Below are 18122 nucleotides of genomic sequence, written 5' to 3'. Positions count from 1 at the left end.
AATTGAGAGAGTAGAGGAGCAGGGAATCTCTTTCTAGAGTACTTTTTCCATTTAACAACTGCCTGTCTTTAGCTTGAGACAGTGAGATGAGTCAAATGACTTTAAAAAGCCATGACTCAGTGTTTAATTACTTGGTTTAAAGTTCTAACATTCCAAAGATGATGCCAAATTAATTTGCTGACAGCTTCACATTAGCAGGAATAACTACCTAGCTTATAAAGACCCCAAGGGATTCAAGAAGGTCAATAAGTGTGGTGTATATGACTCAGTCAATACTGACCATATCCTGACCAAGCAGAGTTGCATGTGGGCTGGTTGGGAAAGAGAAACAATTATAGCTTCTTGTGGAGAAAAACTATTTTAGCCGTTTCTATAAAGAAAATAAAGGGCACCAATAAAAAAGATGTAAAATTCAGGGCTGGGTTGAGAGACGGAAAAAGCTAGAGGAGAAACAGAGCAAGAGCATCAAAGGCAGACGCTATCAGACTCTAATATTAGCCAAGGGAACTGTTTACATTTTTGTTGCTAAGGAAAACTTGGAGCTTTGGAAAATGAACCGAACCACTACACTATTGTGACAGTTGCCGCTTGGCTCTGATATCCCTACAGAGTTATCTGCCAACTGCTTGCCACTTGCCATTTCTGTCCTGCCGTCTGCCGGTCAAGTCAACCCCTTTACAATCAGATGACCCTGTTGGATTCTATAATCTTCAGGGGCATTCCAAAGACTGGAAGGCAGTGATTACAGTGCCTTACAGGTAGACTGTTGCATTCTGGGCTACAGATTAAGATGGAAGGGCCCCCGAATCAAAACCTTTATTCTTAAGTCCAAAAGAAGAAATGGTTAGTGAGTTCAGTGACAAGGGAAAAAGAGTCTTGGGTGATGATCTCCACTGCAAATCACTCCATGCTTTTAGGGTCTCAGTATTTCTATTTGTAAAATAGGAGCTTAACACCTATTCTTTCCATCATGTAAAGAGAATACATTTGAGCACACTTGAGCTTTTCAGGAAAGAAAACAAAAGGAACTTTGTAAATCCAAAATCATACCCTTCTCAAAAGTAATAAACCACTTCAGAAGTCCTGCCCTGAGCTTATGTAGCAAAATCATAAATTATCTAAAATCCTGCACACTTTGAATCTCTTGACTCTTGTGTTTATTCTTCAGCCATCTTCACAGACTTACATTATAAGAGACTGTTGTCCCTGAATTAATTTTTTTTTTCAAGCTCTCTCCTTTCCCTGCACTCCTTATAATGGTAACACTTTATCACTCTGGAACTTTGGAAAATACAGAAAAAAAAAAAAAGAAAATAGAAATTACTCATAATCCCTCCCCAGAAAAATCTAGTGTTAAGATTTCCATGTTTATTCTATTTGGTATCACAATGTATTTTTTTGTATCTAGCTCAGTCCATTTATTAACGTAACTACTATTATATAACGTTAACAAACTGACTGAAAGAACACAGCGTGTAAAGCTGAGACTGATCATGAAACGCCTGCACACACCCATTCATCCCTTCTTAGGACCAAACATTCTCAGAAAAGAAAAGCCAGCTGTACAGGTTTAATGGTGAGACCCACTCCCCAGTCCCCGTGCTCTAATTACACTGCAAATAGAGATTCTTTCTGAGAGGTGACTTCTCCACTGGTTAGGTCTTGCTGTGGCCAGTTTTAAAGCCCCATTTACCCCAGTGCTCACTAATTGTTTCAAATTGGACCTGTGAACTCGGCCTTCAGGCCTCTATCATGGTTCCCAGCAGGAGTCCAAATGCCTCCACAATGAGCTGATTACACAGAAAGCTGCAGCTTCAAGAGAAGAATTAGCACCCAGCATGCTCTTTCAGAAGGAAAATTTAGCTGTTTTCAAAACATGTGATTTTTTTTTCTTTCAGCTTGTGTTTGTCTAGAGGGAGAAATTCCAAATGGCTTTAATTCTGTAAAGGCTTAAATGGTATGTTTTATTTGATCAAGTCATTCCCCAGCTGAAAATACTTCAGTGGTATTCCATAGCTCTGCAAACAGAAGTTCAAGTTTCTTAGCATAGCACAACAACAAACATCTACATGATCTGGTTCCTGCCTACCTCTCTAACTCCACAATTTCCAAAGTATACCCAGTGGAATACCAGTCTTGGGTTTCTGTGAAAAAAACAAACAAACAAACAAACTATTCGATGGACACAGAAATTCGGGAAATGCTGCAAATTCTAACAAGCCCACGCTCCCCTCTCCACCGCCCCCCCCCAAGAGAAATTATCCTGAGAAGGCTTTTGAATAATCCTGTTTAACTTCATTTAACCCATTCTTTCACAAACTCATTTGGCCACAGGCTGCTTTTTTTTTTTTTTTTTTTTAAAAAAAATAATATATATCTATTTCACATAGACACTTTCAGAAATACTACACTGGCCTTGCCTTCTCCCAGCTTCGGGCATATTGAACTTGTTCCCTGAATTTCTCCTGTTCCCTCTAAAATATCATCCTCTTATTACCATTTATAGTTCACTTCTAGTTGCCTTCAGAATTCACCTGCAGCCACCTCCTCTAGCACACGTTCTCTGTCACCCTACTCGGTTGAATTTAGATTCCCCTTCTTTGTGCCACCATATCAATCTATACATAGCTTTACCAGAGCACTTAACAATGGACGATATTATGTGATTTATTTGCCTTCCCACAATAAAGTTAAGCTCCTCAAGGACAGGAAAGATGTTTTTCTTTGACCTTGTATCTTTAACCACTGTGCCTGCCACATGGCAGGCTCTTAATGGTTGTTAGGTGCTTTATATACACGGCTTCCCATTTAAATGGGAGTCTATATAGATACAACACATCTATAAAATCTTTTATTCTAGGAACCACTTCTGACTAAATTACCATTTTTATAGATGTGTCTGTCTATCTTTAGTATAATTGGTCACTTCTAATTATTGGTTCCAATTTAAATAATAGTTTGAGGTTTCTGTTCTGCATTCAAAACTTCTATTAAATACTGACCTGCATGTAATACTTCTAAGAATATATCTGAGAAGCTGCATCTGTTAGCTCTGTCACAGTGATTCATTTCCTTCAGTGTTTATAAGGTTCTATGCAAGTTTGTCTTTGGTAGGCAATTGTTTTATAGGAACCCCTTGTACCCTGGTTTGTCGATGTGTTTCTTCATGGTGGCTTTAAATTGCTTGTGCCAACAGCCCCAGTTTCAAGAGTGCAGACCTAATTTCTATGTTAACCTCTTGGCTTGGGATTTCCACACTATATAGGGAGTAAAAATTACCCACAAATGATTTTTCTGTCCCTGTTCAGACCCTTGGATAAGCCCCATCCTTGACACTTCTTTAGGCCATAGATAAAGTACCCTTTTCATGAATTGGGCAGTCTTTTGAGAGCTCCAGCTTCTCTTGGTTACAGCTCCTAGCCTACTCAAGTCCAAAGCCATGCTTCCTACATCCATACACCTCATGAAAATCTGAGCCTCCAAATTCTAAGGTCTACTACATTAGCCACTTCATTTTTTTTTTTTTTTTTTTTTTTTACCTAGCAGTTCCCTTTCACTTTTCTGAACTCACCTATATTTTCCTATGTTTGTAATGGGAAAGAGGTCCTTATAAATTCATCTACCATGTTACTAGAACTTCTTTCTTAAATAAATTTTGAGTCCATTCACTTTTCTCTATCTCTTTTACTACTATCTCAGTGCAAGCCACGTTCTCTCTTATGCAACTTTCTTCTGCAATGGTCTCCTTCCTGGTCATCTCACATCTACTTCTGTCCATCCTTCCCCTGTCCAATCCATATGGAATACTATAACCAGAGTTTGGAAGCCAGAATTTTAAAAAATGTAAGTCAGATCATGTTATCTTTTTGCTTAAAATCTTCTATTGGCATATTACCTGGCAATTTGACTCCTAGGTATATACCCAAGAGAAATAAGAACATATGTCCACACAAAAACTTGTACATGAATGTTTATGGTAACATTACTCAAATAGCCAAAAGGTGGAAAGAATCCAAATGTCCACCAACTTATGAATAGCAAAGAAAACTCAGTATACGCGCACAATGAAACAGTGTTTGGCCATAAAAAAGAATAAAGTGCTGATACATGCCATGCTTCAACATGGATGAACCTTGAAAACATTATTCTAAGTGAAAGAAGATAGTCACAAAAGACCACATATTGATTCCATTTTTATGAAATGTCCAGAATAGGCAACTCTATAGAAATAGAAAGGAGATCAGTGGTTGCTAAGGTCTAGAGAATGGGGAGATGGGGTGGGAGCAGGGGGCGACAATAACTAAAGGGTATGAGATTTCTTTTTAAGGTGATAAAAATGTTCTAAAATTGTGGTAAAGGATGCACATATCTGTGAATATACTAAAAGTGACCGAATTGGACATCTTAAATTATATGGTATATAAATTTCATCTTTATAAAGCTGTTAAAAAAAATTCTTCCAGTAACTCAACATGGTTCTTAACATATAAATCCAAAATTTTTGTCCTTGGCTGTAAGACTTTGCATTATATAGCTCCTACTTATTCCTCAAGCCTCACCTTAGACTGCTCTTTCCCTAACTCTCTACAATGTCTTCTTTCAGATTCTCCAAAGGATCAAGCACCTTCCTACCTTAGTGTCTGTCTTTCCAACAACCATATTTTCTGCCTGGAATGCTTACCCCTTCCCTTGGCTATATTTGTCCTACAGATCTCAATTTGAGCAGGATACTCTTAGGATAACTGTCTCTGATCCTGCAGGAAAAGGGGAGTCTTCTGTAGGCGGATCTTCTGTAAAACTGTCATAACAACTCACAATACCTCTTCATAGTATATATCACAATTATTTGTTTAATGTTTGTTTTTCTTCACTAGCATATTTGTTTCCCAAGGGCTAAGGCTGTTCTTGTTTATGGCTGTATCACCTGGGTTTTTTTTATAGTACCTTGCAATGACAAATGCTCAATAAATATTTTGACAAGAATGAATGTTAGTGACTGAGTCCAACAGCTCTTTATCGAATAACTTCCTATTTACTTATCTTGTTTCATTACCCTATTTAACTTCTCTAATTAAATATTGTTATCTAATAAATATCTAGTATCTTGTTTATTATGTTGCACCATCCTGAAAATGCACTTGATATACCACATTCACATAATTCACTGAAATTTTGGTTTATTCTTATATTTATATTATTTTATTCTTCTATTTGCTGCTCCTTGAGGAATTATGTCTTAGCGATAATATGCAGTACATAGTAGCTAATCAATAAATATTTGTGGCCTAAATAAAACTCCTAAAACAAAATTAAAATCTGTAGCAGGTGCTATCTTATTGTTCATAGGTTATAAAAATCCAAGAAGACAGTAACTGTCTCTCTAGGTTTCTCTAAATAATGATACATGCAACTAAGTATTTAATAATGTGATTTGATTAAAAACCTGACTTACCCATCCTTTCAGGGATCATGATCTTAATGATGAATTTAACTCATTTTACTTGTCTCAGCCCAGAAGGATTTTTTAAAGGGAGTTTTTCTCAGCTAATGAAAATATTACTTTTGCATTTATTCCTAGATGAAACTAATAGTATCTAAATTATAACTGAGCTATTAAATTTATAAGCATTAAATATTCAAGATTGATTTATTAAAATTTCCTTGTCTGGAAACCAACTAAGAGATGATGCTCTGCAATCTGTTAAACCAGAAAATGGATTTTCTCCAACTTTTATATAAAGAAATGAAAAAAAGAAAGGAAGGAAAGAAAGGAAGGAAAAGAAAGGAAGAAGAGAAACACTATTTTTCAATTCACTTAACATCTCCCTTCCACTTCTTCTCAAATTGTGTTTTAGAACTGTCTTTAAAATAAACAAACATCTAAACAGTTTAATTCAAGGGGTGCCTGGGTGGCTCAGTCGGTTAAATGTCTGACTTTAGCTCAGGTCATGATCTCACAGTTCGTGAGGTCAAGCCCCACGTCAGGCTCTTTGGTGTCAGCACAGAGCTTGCTTTGGATCCTCTGTCCCCTTCTCTCTCTGCCCCTCCCCAATTTCCGCTTTCTTTCTTTCTCGAGAATTATAAATTGGGATGCCTGGGTGGTTCATTCGGTTAAGTGTCTGACTTCGGCTCAGATCATGATCTCACGGCTTGTGGGTTCAAGCTCCATGTCGTGTTCTGTGCTAACAGTTCAGAGTTTAGGGCCTGGAGCCTGCTCTGGATTCTGTGTCCTTCTCTGCACTCTGTCTCTATCTCTCAATAATAAATAAATGTTAAAAAAATTTTTTTTAAAAGAATTATAAATTAAAGTAAGTTTAACTTGTGTCTTATAGATGGTAAGACTTCTTGATTTATTATGCATATAGACATTTCTAGTGCTTAAAAACTTAAGCATTGCTTGAGTTTTTAAAACAGCCAGATGGAGGGCACTCTATTTTTTTACACTTTTTTAGGTGGAGAAAACGTCCTATTCTTGGTTACATCTTCCAAGGTCTCTTAAAACTGACAACCAAAAAGTTATTCTTAGATTCTACCTGAAATCTCTCCTATGCCAATTCATGACTGCTCTCTCATAATTTTTCTCTAAAGAAACTGTAGAGTAACCAGTCACTATCCTTCTACCATGTCATCACATACTATGCACTTCCTTTTCTGGTATTCTTAAATTAATTAAAACTTTATATCCTAGCTTTATCTCTCTGAGCCTTTTATCATGCCACCGCTTTTCCTTGCTGCCAGAGAAATCTTCACGGACTCCTCAGAACAAAACAGAAGATCCTTCTCTGTGCTTCATGTTCTCCATCACAAAATGGGGAAATAATGCCTGACCATGATTTCTCTTATAAGAAAAATAGAAAAAAGATATGCCTCTATTCATAACAGAATAAGTATCTTTATTAAATGATCAGAAATAATTAAGATCTTTGCCAAAAATCTCCCGGAGGCAAAATACAAAACCCAAACTATAATATAAAGATCTACTTTCATAAATGTATTTGGGATTAGGGGAAAGACTTCACACCCACTGCTGTATCTCCTACCTCAAAGCAGAACCCCACAAATGAAATCAGTACATAACATACCTCCTCTTCTCCCTGGCTTCCACAGAGGAGTCTGTTCCAGGAGTGGAGAGCAGAGTGGCAGTTGTAACCCCATTGGCAGTGTTAGGTGGAGGGCGATTAGTGATCACACAGAGCGGGGTGCTGGAAGAGACATTGTCTGCTGTTTTCTCTGCTGTTGAGTCAGCCTGTGATTTGTAAGGAGTCCTGAAACAAAACAAAACAAAACAAAACAAAACAAAACAAAAAAACCCAAAAACACAAGCAGAAAGAGAATGGTCAGGCATGCTACATCACAAAGCACTAGCACACAAAGGGCTGGAGGTAAGTTTAACTACAGAATCTTCTTGCTCAGATTTTGTTTGTTGGTTGACTATTTTTTTTAATTCTGAGCTCTTAAATCTTAGAGCAGTATGATGATACATTTAAGTCTGATATCCTCTGCACAAAGAGTTCTGTTTCATGAACATTTTTTTTTTTGCCCAAGATTAAAAATTTTTTTAAAAATTAGCTAGGGCACCAGGCAAGATAGTAACATATGCAAGACTGCTTTAAATGATTCCTGAGTACCATCTGGTCTCCACACACGCATACAGAAGCAGGGTCTCTCCACACACATGAAAACAACACTAAAGTCACTTACGATATTAGTCTCCACCTGCCCCTTAATTCTTGGCAGTGAGAGTCTTTGTGGTAGTCCTCAGCCTAGATTAGATGACCATCTTCTTGGATTCCAGAGATATTTGATAAATACAACCTCAGTATGTTCAGTTCTCTTGCACCTAGCTCAGCAACTGCTTTCTTCCCATTTAACCAAATGCCTAATTGTCTGTATTCTTAAGTGCACACATGAGCAACAGGAATAAAAACTATTAAGATTCTATATGTAACCTTAACTACAGATTTTCCAACAGCAAGCTGTATAATTAAACTCATTTACATGAAAACAAGATCTTTGTTTCTTAACAAAGAGTTGAGAGCAACCATTGGCTCTCCACCCAAAAAGCTATCATTTGTGATGTCACAGCTTGTTGCTGGGGTAACAGAGATCCAAAATTGATATTCACAGAGATGGGAAAAGCAATGAAAATAATGAATGCTAAAAATCTGTTTTTTTCACCTACTCAGAATTACCAGAAATGCTTCTAAGTAGCTATAAGCTCATTTTCAAATAATCACATCATTAGAATAAGCTTGAAAGCAATAATCAGATTGTAAAAATCTAAATATGGTACCTATATATGCAAATATAAAAATAGAACAGTTTTGAAGTGGTATCTAAAAAACACAAGCCACTTCTCCAGGAGCAATTAATGACTCAGAAAAAAGGTGAAATTAAATTCCTCAGACTTATAAGATGTATAAGTCTACAGGACAGCTAATAAAATTAGCCAGAAACAAAGCTATAAAAAATTACACTTATCAAAACCTTACCTAAAATTCTTTCTAGGTTAATATCATGTTTTGTTCTCTCTGCAATTTTTCCTGCTGTAGAAATGCCAAGGATTTTATTTTAATAAATTACAGGATAGGACTTGTACTATTATTTTGAAATGCGGAGTAATTTTATAAGTAGTTTGTTAGCAGCAGAACAGGAAAAGCTCCAGAGCAGGGGCCAGAGGCTCTGGAACCATGTGGGGCTACCTTTTAGCCAAGTTAACTTCTCTAGTCTCTTCATCTGTAAAATGGGGTTAATGGTACCTTAATGTGTAGGGGTCTTGTGATAAATAAATAAAATAACGTATGTAGAACACTTAGTATACAGCCCTGAATAACATATAAGTTCCGTGGAAACAAAATAGTGAAAGAGACAGGAGCTCTGACATGGACAAATCTAGGTTCAACCCCTGCCTCAGTTTCTTACTAGATGTGTGACCTTGGGCAGGTGATTAAGTTTTGGGTCTCAGGTTCCATATCTATAAAGTGAGAATGGTATTTCATATACTGGAGGCCTCTTTATAAACAATACACGTGTGCCTGAGATAGCTAGTTGCCTAACCCATATTCATTTTCCTTTTTTCTCCTTACTAACAGAACCCATATATTATTGAGAGAAGCAACATATGTAGTTAACAATTCATATTTTCCAAAGTCTCCCTGGCTGCTAGAGGTAGCCAGTGGGATATAAGCATAATCTCAGTTTAAAGGCATTCCCTCTTTGTGCATTTCCCCCTTTCTTCCTTCTTCCTGTCTAGAAGGCAGTCATGACAGCTAGAGCTTCAGCATCTATTTTGCGCCATGAGACAACCCATGGAAATGGAAGCCATAATCTAAGGACTGTGAAGCAGAAAGACAGAAAGATTCAGGATCTTTAATGACTCTGAAGTTGTGGTGGTACCTCTGCCTATTTCTGGACTTTCTTAAGTGATAGAAAAAAAAATACACCTTTATCATATTTAAGCCTCAATTATTTGGATTTACTGTCACATGAGTGTAAACCGAATGCTTATGTAATTTTTGTACAGTATTTAAGCCAATGCTTGGCACATGATAGGGTTCAACAAATGGTAGCTGTTACTGGTTTTTCCTAGTCCCAGCTCTTAATAATCCAGTAACCTCTCTGTGTCAGTTTCTTCATCTATGGGCATAATATTTAGTATGCCTGTGCAGAACTCTTAAGAGAACCTAATAAATTTCTACAAAATTGTACAGTATTATTATTAACAATCTGTCATGAGCCTATCCCTCCTGGCTAAACAAATGATCACCACTTATTTTAGGGAAAGAATTCTAATAAACAGACAAATATCAGTGAAGCACCACCATCAGCAGTGTTCTTGCGGCAACACTATCATCATTTATGTTTTTCATTTTCTTTGTATCAGTTCTAGAAGCGAGACCCCAAAAAGAGGTCCCTTTGCCCTGCCCCAAAGTGAAAAGGTCTCTGACCACATATAAAGGGTTGAAAGCCACAGTCAAAATCACAGCTAAAGTCCCACTGCGCTTTCGTGACAAAGCCCCGCCCATGCTGCCTCCCTGCTTCCCCTTACACGGAGTAGACACCACTGCCCCGGAACAAAGTTTACACAAACACAAATCTCTTCCTTCCCCCTGTGTTTCCAGCAAAACGCTCTCACTGGCTGGGAATTTTCAGAAAGCTATAGGAAGCTTTTGGAACATGAGTTAGCTTTCCTTCTGATTTGGGTTGGTATACCATCCTCCAAAAACAGAGTAAATAGAAGAGATTCCTATGCACGATTATAGGGAAATTAATGTCAGTGAAGTATGAGGATATTTTTAGTCTGTGCTTTACCCTAATAGGATGACCCTTACATTGTAACCACACGAAAGCAGTCATTTTAAGTTGATGCCTAAACACCCAGTACAAAGATATGTACCCTATGATTATTCAATGAGCAACTGTTGGCTGGCTAATACAAGTCAAAACAAAAGCATCCCTGTTAAATTAGACATTTTCACAGGAATTCACACGTGCTTCCACAGTGACAAAGTCTCTTTGGTTCAAATCTCATATGTGTATCCAGAGGCGTTAGTTTTGATGACTGTAACTCAAATGGCTCCAAGAAGCCTTACCTGCCATGGTGTACAGATGCAGTAGTGTTTGCACTGATTGGTGCAGGGCAAGAAGAGGCAGGTTGCCACTTGCTGCCCCGAGAGGTAGATGAACCAATGGTAATGGGTGAGGTAGCAGGAGATGAATTGCGATTGGCTGAAATGTAGGGACTTGTGGGGTCACTACTTCTACCAAATGAAGCACTGCAAAACAGTACACAGTCACTTTCTTCAGGACGTGCTGCTCACCCACCATTTCCCAGCACCACCTTCCCCCCAGATTGTGCATTAAAAGGAATGTAGACCAAAGAGAGGGTATGGCAACTGGGAAGTGGAGTGACCAACTCCAGCTAGAGCTGGGTCACTGGCAGCAAGCAGGCATCTGTCAATCATCCAAAAGAGTGAAGGAATGGGGAGGAGAGATAATATGCAATAAGAGAGCGCAGAAGAGTAGTATATTGGAATAGAATACAGGCTAAGAAAAAGAAATATTAGGAAATAGAATAATCGTGTTAGAAAAAGTAATTCCCGACAAACCCCAAGGCAAAAAATCATGCAACCCCAAATGTCTACCTGATGCAGAAGTAGCCCCACAGAAGCTAAAGTAAGACCAAGAATTTGGAGAGGTTGCAGAGTAGAAATTTAAAATTAAAGAGTGGAAAGGAATAAAAAGCTCTGTAGGGGGAAAACACATCTCTGAGAACCGTGGTTATTTAGCCTCAAACAAACACATCTTTGGGAGGATTCCAAGGCTGAAGTCTAGAAAGTAATATTGCATGGGCAATAGAAGGCAACTTTTTCTTGTTTCAAATGAAGATAAGTGGGAACCACCTCAACTGAAGTAAAAAAAAATTATTTGGGTTAGAATTTAAAAAAAAACAAAAACTCCTTGACTATTACAGTAATGACATACTACAGGGGGTGAGCAAAATAAGCTATGAAGTCTTCTTTGGTAACGATGCATTTTACAGGGACATAGGAAAGGAATTTCTGCCTAAGGACAAGAGGTGAACTAGAAAATAGAAAGTATGCTGAGGTCCAGCACAGCCCAAGGCTGCCACATATCTTCTTGTGCTTTCTTTTTAAATTAGTGATAGCATATGATTCTTCCCTTTTGAAAAGATCATAAAATGAGATTTTATACAATCAAAAAATGCTTATGGGGCACCTGGGTGGCTCACTGGGTTGAACGTCCGACTCTCGATTTTGGCTCAGGTCATGATCTCATCATGATCTCATGGTTTGTGGGACTGAGCCCTGCGTTGGGTTCCATGCTGACAGTGCAGAGCCTGCTTGGGATTCTCTCTCCCTCTCTCTGCCCCTCCCCCACTCACCCACACATGCATTCTCTTTCTCTCTCTCTCAAAATAAATAAATTTTAAAAAATGCTTAAAGGGTGATAGAGGTTTGGAAATCCAAAGCATGAAGCAAGTTGTAGATCTTTTTTCAAAAAGCACTCACATTATTAAGCATGCTTTCCACCCTAAACAGAGGCAGTCCCTTTCTCTTCTGTTTACCATAATTATGCCAAACTACATTCAACCAGATGCTACTCATTCAATCCATTTGTTAATGATTTGGATCATGAAAAAGAACAACTCTACCCTACCACAGTGTAACTACGTGTTAGGAAATTAAAAGGCAGCTTTTTCTCTTTCCTAGATCTAGAACATTGTTTTCTTCGAAAAGTTTTCTTGGTCTTGGATGCAACTATGAGGAGTAATAATGTATCTAGATGGATTAAGGCCGTAGCCTTGAAGACAAAGAGGTGATAGTTTCATTGAGCTAAAAACACTGAGTTTGTATACTGAATAAAGCTTCAGTGAGGTCACTGAACTATACTTGTGTACCTTCAAAGTTGAGCCTTTTCTTACAGGATGTGCCTGCAGAACTTAAAGACCATTAAAAGGCAACAGTGGCTGTTTGTTTTATAGGTCACCAGTTCCCATGTTCTTATATTAACTAGTTGATAAGATTCTTTGATCAAGTGGGAATAAGTTTTGAACCCAAATACATAGTTTATAACAAAAGGCCGTTTCTAGGGCAGCCAACCAATCATCTATAAAACCTAAAGATGAAGCCCATGGCATGAAGAGGCAGTTGGAGGGGCTGAGTAAATGAAAGTGAAGAAAGAATTCAAAGTAAGCAATGAGAATCAGATTCTTCCACATCAGCAGCAAAGTTCAAATTAATATACTAATTAAGTATATCTTATAGCTTAATGGCTCTGGCAAAGGTGCTTTGCTTGCTGGCTGGTACATGGCAAAGAAATAATTGCAGAAAAGACAATATAGATGAGAAAAGGGAAGGAAACCCAAGTACCTTCTCTGCACCAAACTTGCGAGTTTCTCATCTTGATGGATCTGAGGGCCATTAAAGTCATAAAAAAAAAAAAAGACTCAAGTCCCTAAATTAACAGGCTTCAATTAATGAAACTTCTTTAATGCAATACAAAACTGTCCCCATTACCCTCCCCCCTCACCACCCTACAGGGTCCCTCCCTTCCTCCCCACGAAAATGTAACGAGATGAGAACTACTCGAGTTTTAGAAAAAGGAAAGCTAGCTACTGGACAAAAGTGATTTAAATTCAGTCCTACTCAGAGATTACTAGAAGTCACTTTCCAGCTGAAGACTTTAATAGGACTGAGAGGAGAGAGCATAAATTCAGATCTGTCTGTGGTAAGAATTTGGAATTAGCTTACCTTAACTCAGTTAGGAAAATAAATTAATGTTAATTTAAAATTAGTCAAGGCGTTACTCCCAAGAAATCTAAAAGTAATCCATTTTTTGATTCATTTTTGTGGTGCTAATTGGATATAAAACGACATGCAATTATGACCCATATACCCATGGCCAGAGTGAAGAAAAATCATCTCCCACCCCTGGGAGCCTGGTACCTTTTCAAGTAGGTTGATACATAGGTGGATGGAACAGCTGTCTGCGGAGTTTCCTTTCCCTTCGCTTCATCTCTCCACAGCGGCCGAGTATAGGACCCACTCCTCACTAGATTGACAGCTGATTCTCTGTAGAGGCACAAAAGAAAAACAAAACAGAACACTGATTCCTACCACCAGTTTTGTCCCCGATACAGTGCAAGCTGGGAGAGAAGAGCCAGAGAGAGAAAATGTAATACGGCTAAGGAAATAGATACATTTTCAAGTAATACTCTGTTTTATATACCTGTTTTCTTTATGGATAGAGGAGGAGTCTAGTATTACTGTCTGCTTTCTTTTATCAACTTCAAAGCTAACTAATTTCAATAAGTACCAAATCCTTATGTTAAAGATCTCCCAACTCTTTTGTAATGAGAAGTCACTTTTGTCTCTCCTTTAAAGGGTTTTACAAAGCAATAGGTTGTTCATAAGTAAGCAGAGAAGAGGATGGTGGGGAAGATAAAGTCTATCACAGAGCAAGAGGTAACTACCACAGAAGAGGAAACGGAAGAAATTGCTGGAAGCCTATTTAGTGTTACAAATAATAAGCCATCCAGGAAAGGACTACAGTAGGATTTCTAATCCATAATTGTTCCCTCAGGGCTGTGGCTACAAAAGCTGTGGGTCTCCATCTTTCACAAAGCTCTCCAGAATAGTTCTCAAACTTTAATGTGCATGTGAATCACCCAGAGAATTTTGTTAAAATGCAGATTCTGATTCAGCAGGTCTGAGGTGGGACCTGAGATTCTGCGTTACTAACGTGCTTCCAGGTGACATCAGTGCTGCTGGTGGGGAGGACCCCACCTCGAAATGCAAGGTTCTAGGTCAGGCTCTGCTCCGAGAGGCAGCAGTACTTCAAAATCCTCACATTCATTTTAACCGATGAGGAAGACTTGAAATCTTATCTACGTACAAATTAGAAGTTGATCACTAATTAAATAACAATATTTCTGGTGTTTACCATGGAACGGGTCATGTGCCAGGCGCTAGGGGGTCCTTGCGAAACTAGACAGACATAACCCTACCTTTCCAGAGCCTGCTGGTGTACCAGAATGAATTCACCCTCGGCAAGGTCAGGGAAGACTTCCTAAAGACAATAATATCTAAGCTGAAGTGAGAGCCCGAAGGGCAGAGAACTGGCAAGGCAAGTGAGTAAAGGCTGGGAGGTGTGCTAAGCAGAAGGGAAAAACAATTCATGATGTGCTAAGGGCACCTGTGGAAAGACAGCAGCAGAGTGATGGCCAAGACATCACCATGCCTAGCAAAGTTCAAGAGGACCATCTTTGGGCCTGTATCAGGATTACCTGTTCTCCTTTTCTTCGACGTCACTTGTGTTGCTGAGCCTCCGGGATGCTAGTGAACTAAAACAGCTCTTGTTTTCTCTCTCCTGTAAAATCAAAACAAGTAAAGCACAGAGGAGGTACAACACAATACTGATTCAGTGTAACATTTTGGGTAAAAAGCAGAACTTAATATACATATATAATCTTATTTCTATATCCAATACCAATCCCGGTTTGAGTGCTATTACAAAAGGTTAGCCTTCAAAGGCTAATTCCTACTTTTCCTCCATTAAAAACCAACATGTAGGGAAATAATTCTCGTGGGAAAAGCCAGGATGATCAAATAAGGAAAACAGCAGCACAAATTACACACAGCAGCAGCCTTGCCGAGAGAGACCGAGCCTTTGAAAAGCCACAGACAGAAAGCTCCCCTCTCAAGTTCTTGATGAAATAAGTCTTATTTCTTCCCCAGTCTATCTTCTCGTGGAAACACAGCTTCACATACAACAAATATGCTGCGGAATTAACCCAACCAATACGCCTCACCCCCTGGAGGAGTCTCCAGAAACACAATATCGAGCAAAGGGACTCGGATTACAAGAAGACCTGACCCCAGAGAAGAGCATCAAGTGAGCCCTAGAAAATCTGGAACCAAAAGGTACGAAATAAAAATGCACTGATGGTGGATGATTATGTAGATGAGCTGTTTGTGAAGTTAGCCTGATCATATATCTAGTAATGAAAAGAATGAGACATTTAAACATTTTTCTTTAAGTGCTAATTTGCCTGATCTTCATTAGGACTGAAAGCCCAGCTAAAGAACTTTGCTTTTAAACACTGAAAGAATATATCACTGGTATTGGCTTAAGGGAGCCTTTTAGGCCATACCCAAATTTTTATGTTTCTAATTTTTTTTACCTAGGGTAAAAGCATTTTTTCCTTTTATTGGCTGGGTAATAGCAAAAAAACAGCCACTGGATTAAACTACCATCGTGCCATCTCCTTCTAAAGACTCTGTACTTCCAGAATCAAATTAGGGACCAGAAAACACTTTCATGCGTTCCTACGACTGAATTTTCACAGAAGGGAACTGCCCTGGAGTTCTCCCATACCCCGCCTAAACGGCACCTTGTCTTTGTTGTCCAGCAGAGCAGAAATCCGAGGGCTTGATGATGACCGGTAGACAGAAGAGCCTCGGTCCCTCAGAGCTTCCCTGGAATTGGCCACCTCACTCAGCATGTTGTGGCTGCCAGTTTTTCTGAGTCCCAGTCTCCACGAAGAAGGAGATTCATCTTTGGGCTCTTCCGGCTTGTTAAAAAGGCTGGAGGAGAACTATGAGGGAAGAAGCAAAGAAAAGAAAAAAGAAAAGAAAAGAGAAGAAAAGAAAAGAAGAGAAGGGGGAAAAAGGTCTTGATGATTCTTTTCAGTCTATTTGCCTTTCCCCACACTTAACTAAGTTCAGTGAGGCAATATAAGGCAGTTCAAGGAGGACAAATACATGGCAGGCTTTCGGCCAGTGTCGCCTTCCTCACCTGGCAGACGCTAATAACCTCTCAAGGCTCCCTTTCTCCCCGAGCCAGAAATAGCCTTAGATTTGTAACACAGACAGAGTTGCTCTCTGAGAAATTAAACACTATTTGCTCTCTTAGCAATGAATGCTGACCTAGAACACCAGGAGATCCACATTCTAGTAAAAGCCTCTACTCTTGCTTGATTCACTGGGTAACTGAATATAGGACATTTTACTTTTCTAGGTCTCAACATGCTCATCTATAAAATGGTGTTAATGAGCTTAATTCCTTCTTATAATGTGTGGAGACTGGAAAACACAGAGGAGCCAACGTATAAATATGATTTAAGGTACTGTGATAAGACCGTGGGAAATTGATGTAAGTGAATACTAATAAAAATACTAAAAGCCACTCCACTCAAATTCTAATTGTTTATTTCAAGAAAATAGTTTATTTGATCTTGGCCATGTGTTTCAGATTTCACTGAGCAGCCAAATTAAAAAAGAAAAAAAAAATGGTAGAAGTCACAGAGTTGCCATCTTTTAGATTATTGCCAGGAGAACGTCTTTCAAAAACATCATTACCATTTCCATCACCATCATTTCATTGAAAAAAGAAAAACATTTTAACATCAGAAAAGAAAGCTTTCTGGAAAGCTTACAGCGTCTTTAATTACCTCATTTTACCATAAACCACAGAAAACATCACAGACTTAGTGTTAGCCCAAAGACCAGTCGGGGAACAACTGGTCTTTAGAGCAGGAAAGTAGTCCTTTCCTGGGATCGGGGGACCCCTCTGCAAGATGGCTGTGGTCTTTCTCCAGCTATCAGGCCACCTTTACTGCCTGGAGTAGCGAAAATGCAATGGAACCATTAAATCACTCACCTCCAGCTCACACTCAGATTTTCTCTTTTTAATTAGTCACCTGAATGTACGTATTTATGTACTCCTTCCAACTTTAGAGGCTCAATCATGTCAACTCTTTACAAGTCACCCTGATTCTGAGAGGAAAAATGTTTTTCCCAGCATTATTTTAGCCAAGTGGAATACATCTGTGTCTCTCTCTCCCTCTCCTTCTCCCTCTGTGTGTGTGTGTGTGTGTGTGTGTGTGTGTGTATGTATATATTTAAGTAGGCTGTATGCCCAATGTGGGGCTTGAACACATGACCCTGAAGTCATGAGTCACATGCTCCACCGACTGAGCCAGCCAGGTGCTCATGTATTTTTTTTTTTTACTTAGTATTTTTATTTTATTTATTTTTTAAATGTTTATTTTTGAGAGAGAGAGAGAGAGACAGAGACAGAGGGAGAGAGGGAGGGAAGGGCAGAGAGAGAAATGGACAGAGGATCTGAAGTGGGCTCTGCGCTGACAGAAACAAGCCCGATGCGGGGCTCAAACTCACAAACCATGAGGTCATGACCCGAGCCAAAGTTGGACGCTCGACCAACTGAGCCACCCAGGTGCCCCAATTGAGTAATTTTCTTTTTCTTTTTTTCTTAAAATTTTTTTTCAACGTTTATTTATTTTTGGGACAGAGAGAGACAGAGCATGAGTGGGGGAGGGACAGAGAGAGAGGGAGACACAGAATCGGAAACAGGTTCCAGGCTCTGAGCCATCAGCCCAGAGCCCGACACGGGGCTCGAACTCACGGAGCGCGAGATCGTGACCTGGCTGAAGTCGGACGCTTAACCGACTGCGCCACCCAGGCGCCCCAGGACATACTGCTTTTAAATAATACCTATAAAAAACCTTTAAAACAAACACAACTAGAGAACCACAGATGGAACTGGAAAAGCTAATTGAAGTAATCAGGGATGTATAG

The 18122-nt window shown here is 39.0% G+C and overlaps 1 protein-coding gene across 8 annotated transcripts in view; it reads right to left on the bottom strand.

Moving 5' to 3' along the window:
- PPP1R12B (protein phosphatase 1 regulatory subunit 12B) overlaps positions 1-18122 on the bottom strand; it is a 215597-nt gene that overhangs the window by 116082 nt on the left and 81393 nt on the right. For 4 of the 8 annotated variants that reach the window (XM_040462281.1, XM_040462276.1, XM_040462275.1 and 1 more), the window contains exons 10-14: positions 15917-16120; positions 14810-14892; positions 13470-13595; positions 10593-10775; positions 7083-7265 (exon numbers count right to left, since the gene is read on the bottom strand). In XM_040462281.1, coding sequence (XP_040318215.1) covers positions 7083-7265; positions 10593-10775; positions 13470-13595; positions 14810-14892; positions 15917-16120 — 779 coding nt within the window. Of the gene's footprint in view, positions 1-7082; positions 7266-10592; positions 10776-12893; positions 12935-13469; positions 13596-14809; positions 14893-15916; positions 16121-18122 lie in introns of those variants that run through there. The other 4 variants (XM_040462278.1, XM_040462280.1, XM_040462282.1 and 1 more) reach the window with 3 other exon arrangements.

This window comes from Herpailurus yagouaroundi, unplaced genomic scaffold, assembly GCF_014898765.1.
Source record: "Herpailurus yagouaroundi ecotype Mexico unplaced genomic scaffold, PumYag 308, whole genome shotgun sequence".
Classification (NCBI taxonomy): Eukaryota; Metazoa; Chordata; class Mammalia; order Carnivora; family Felidae; genus Herpailurus; species Herpailurus yagouaroundi.
This window is presented reverse-complemented; position numbering and strand designations above follow the sequence as displayed.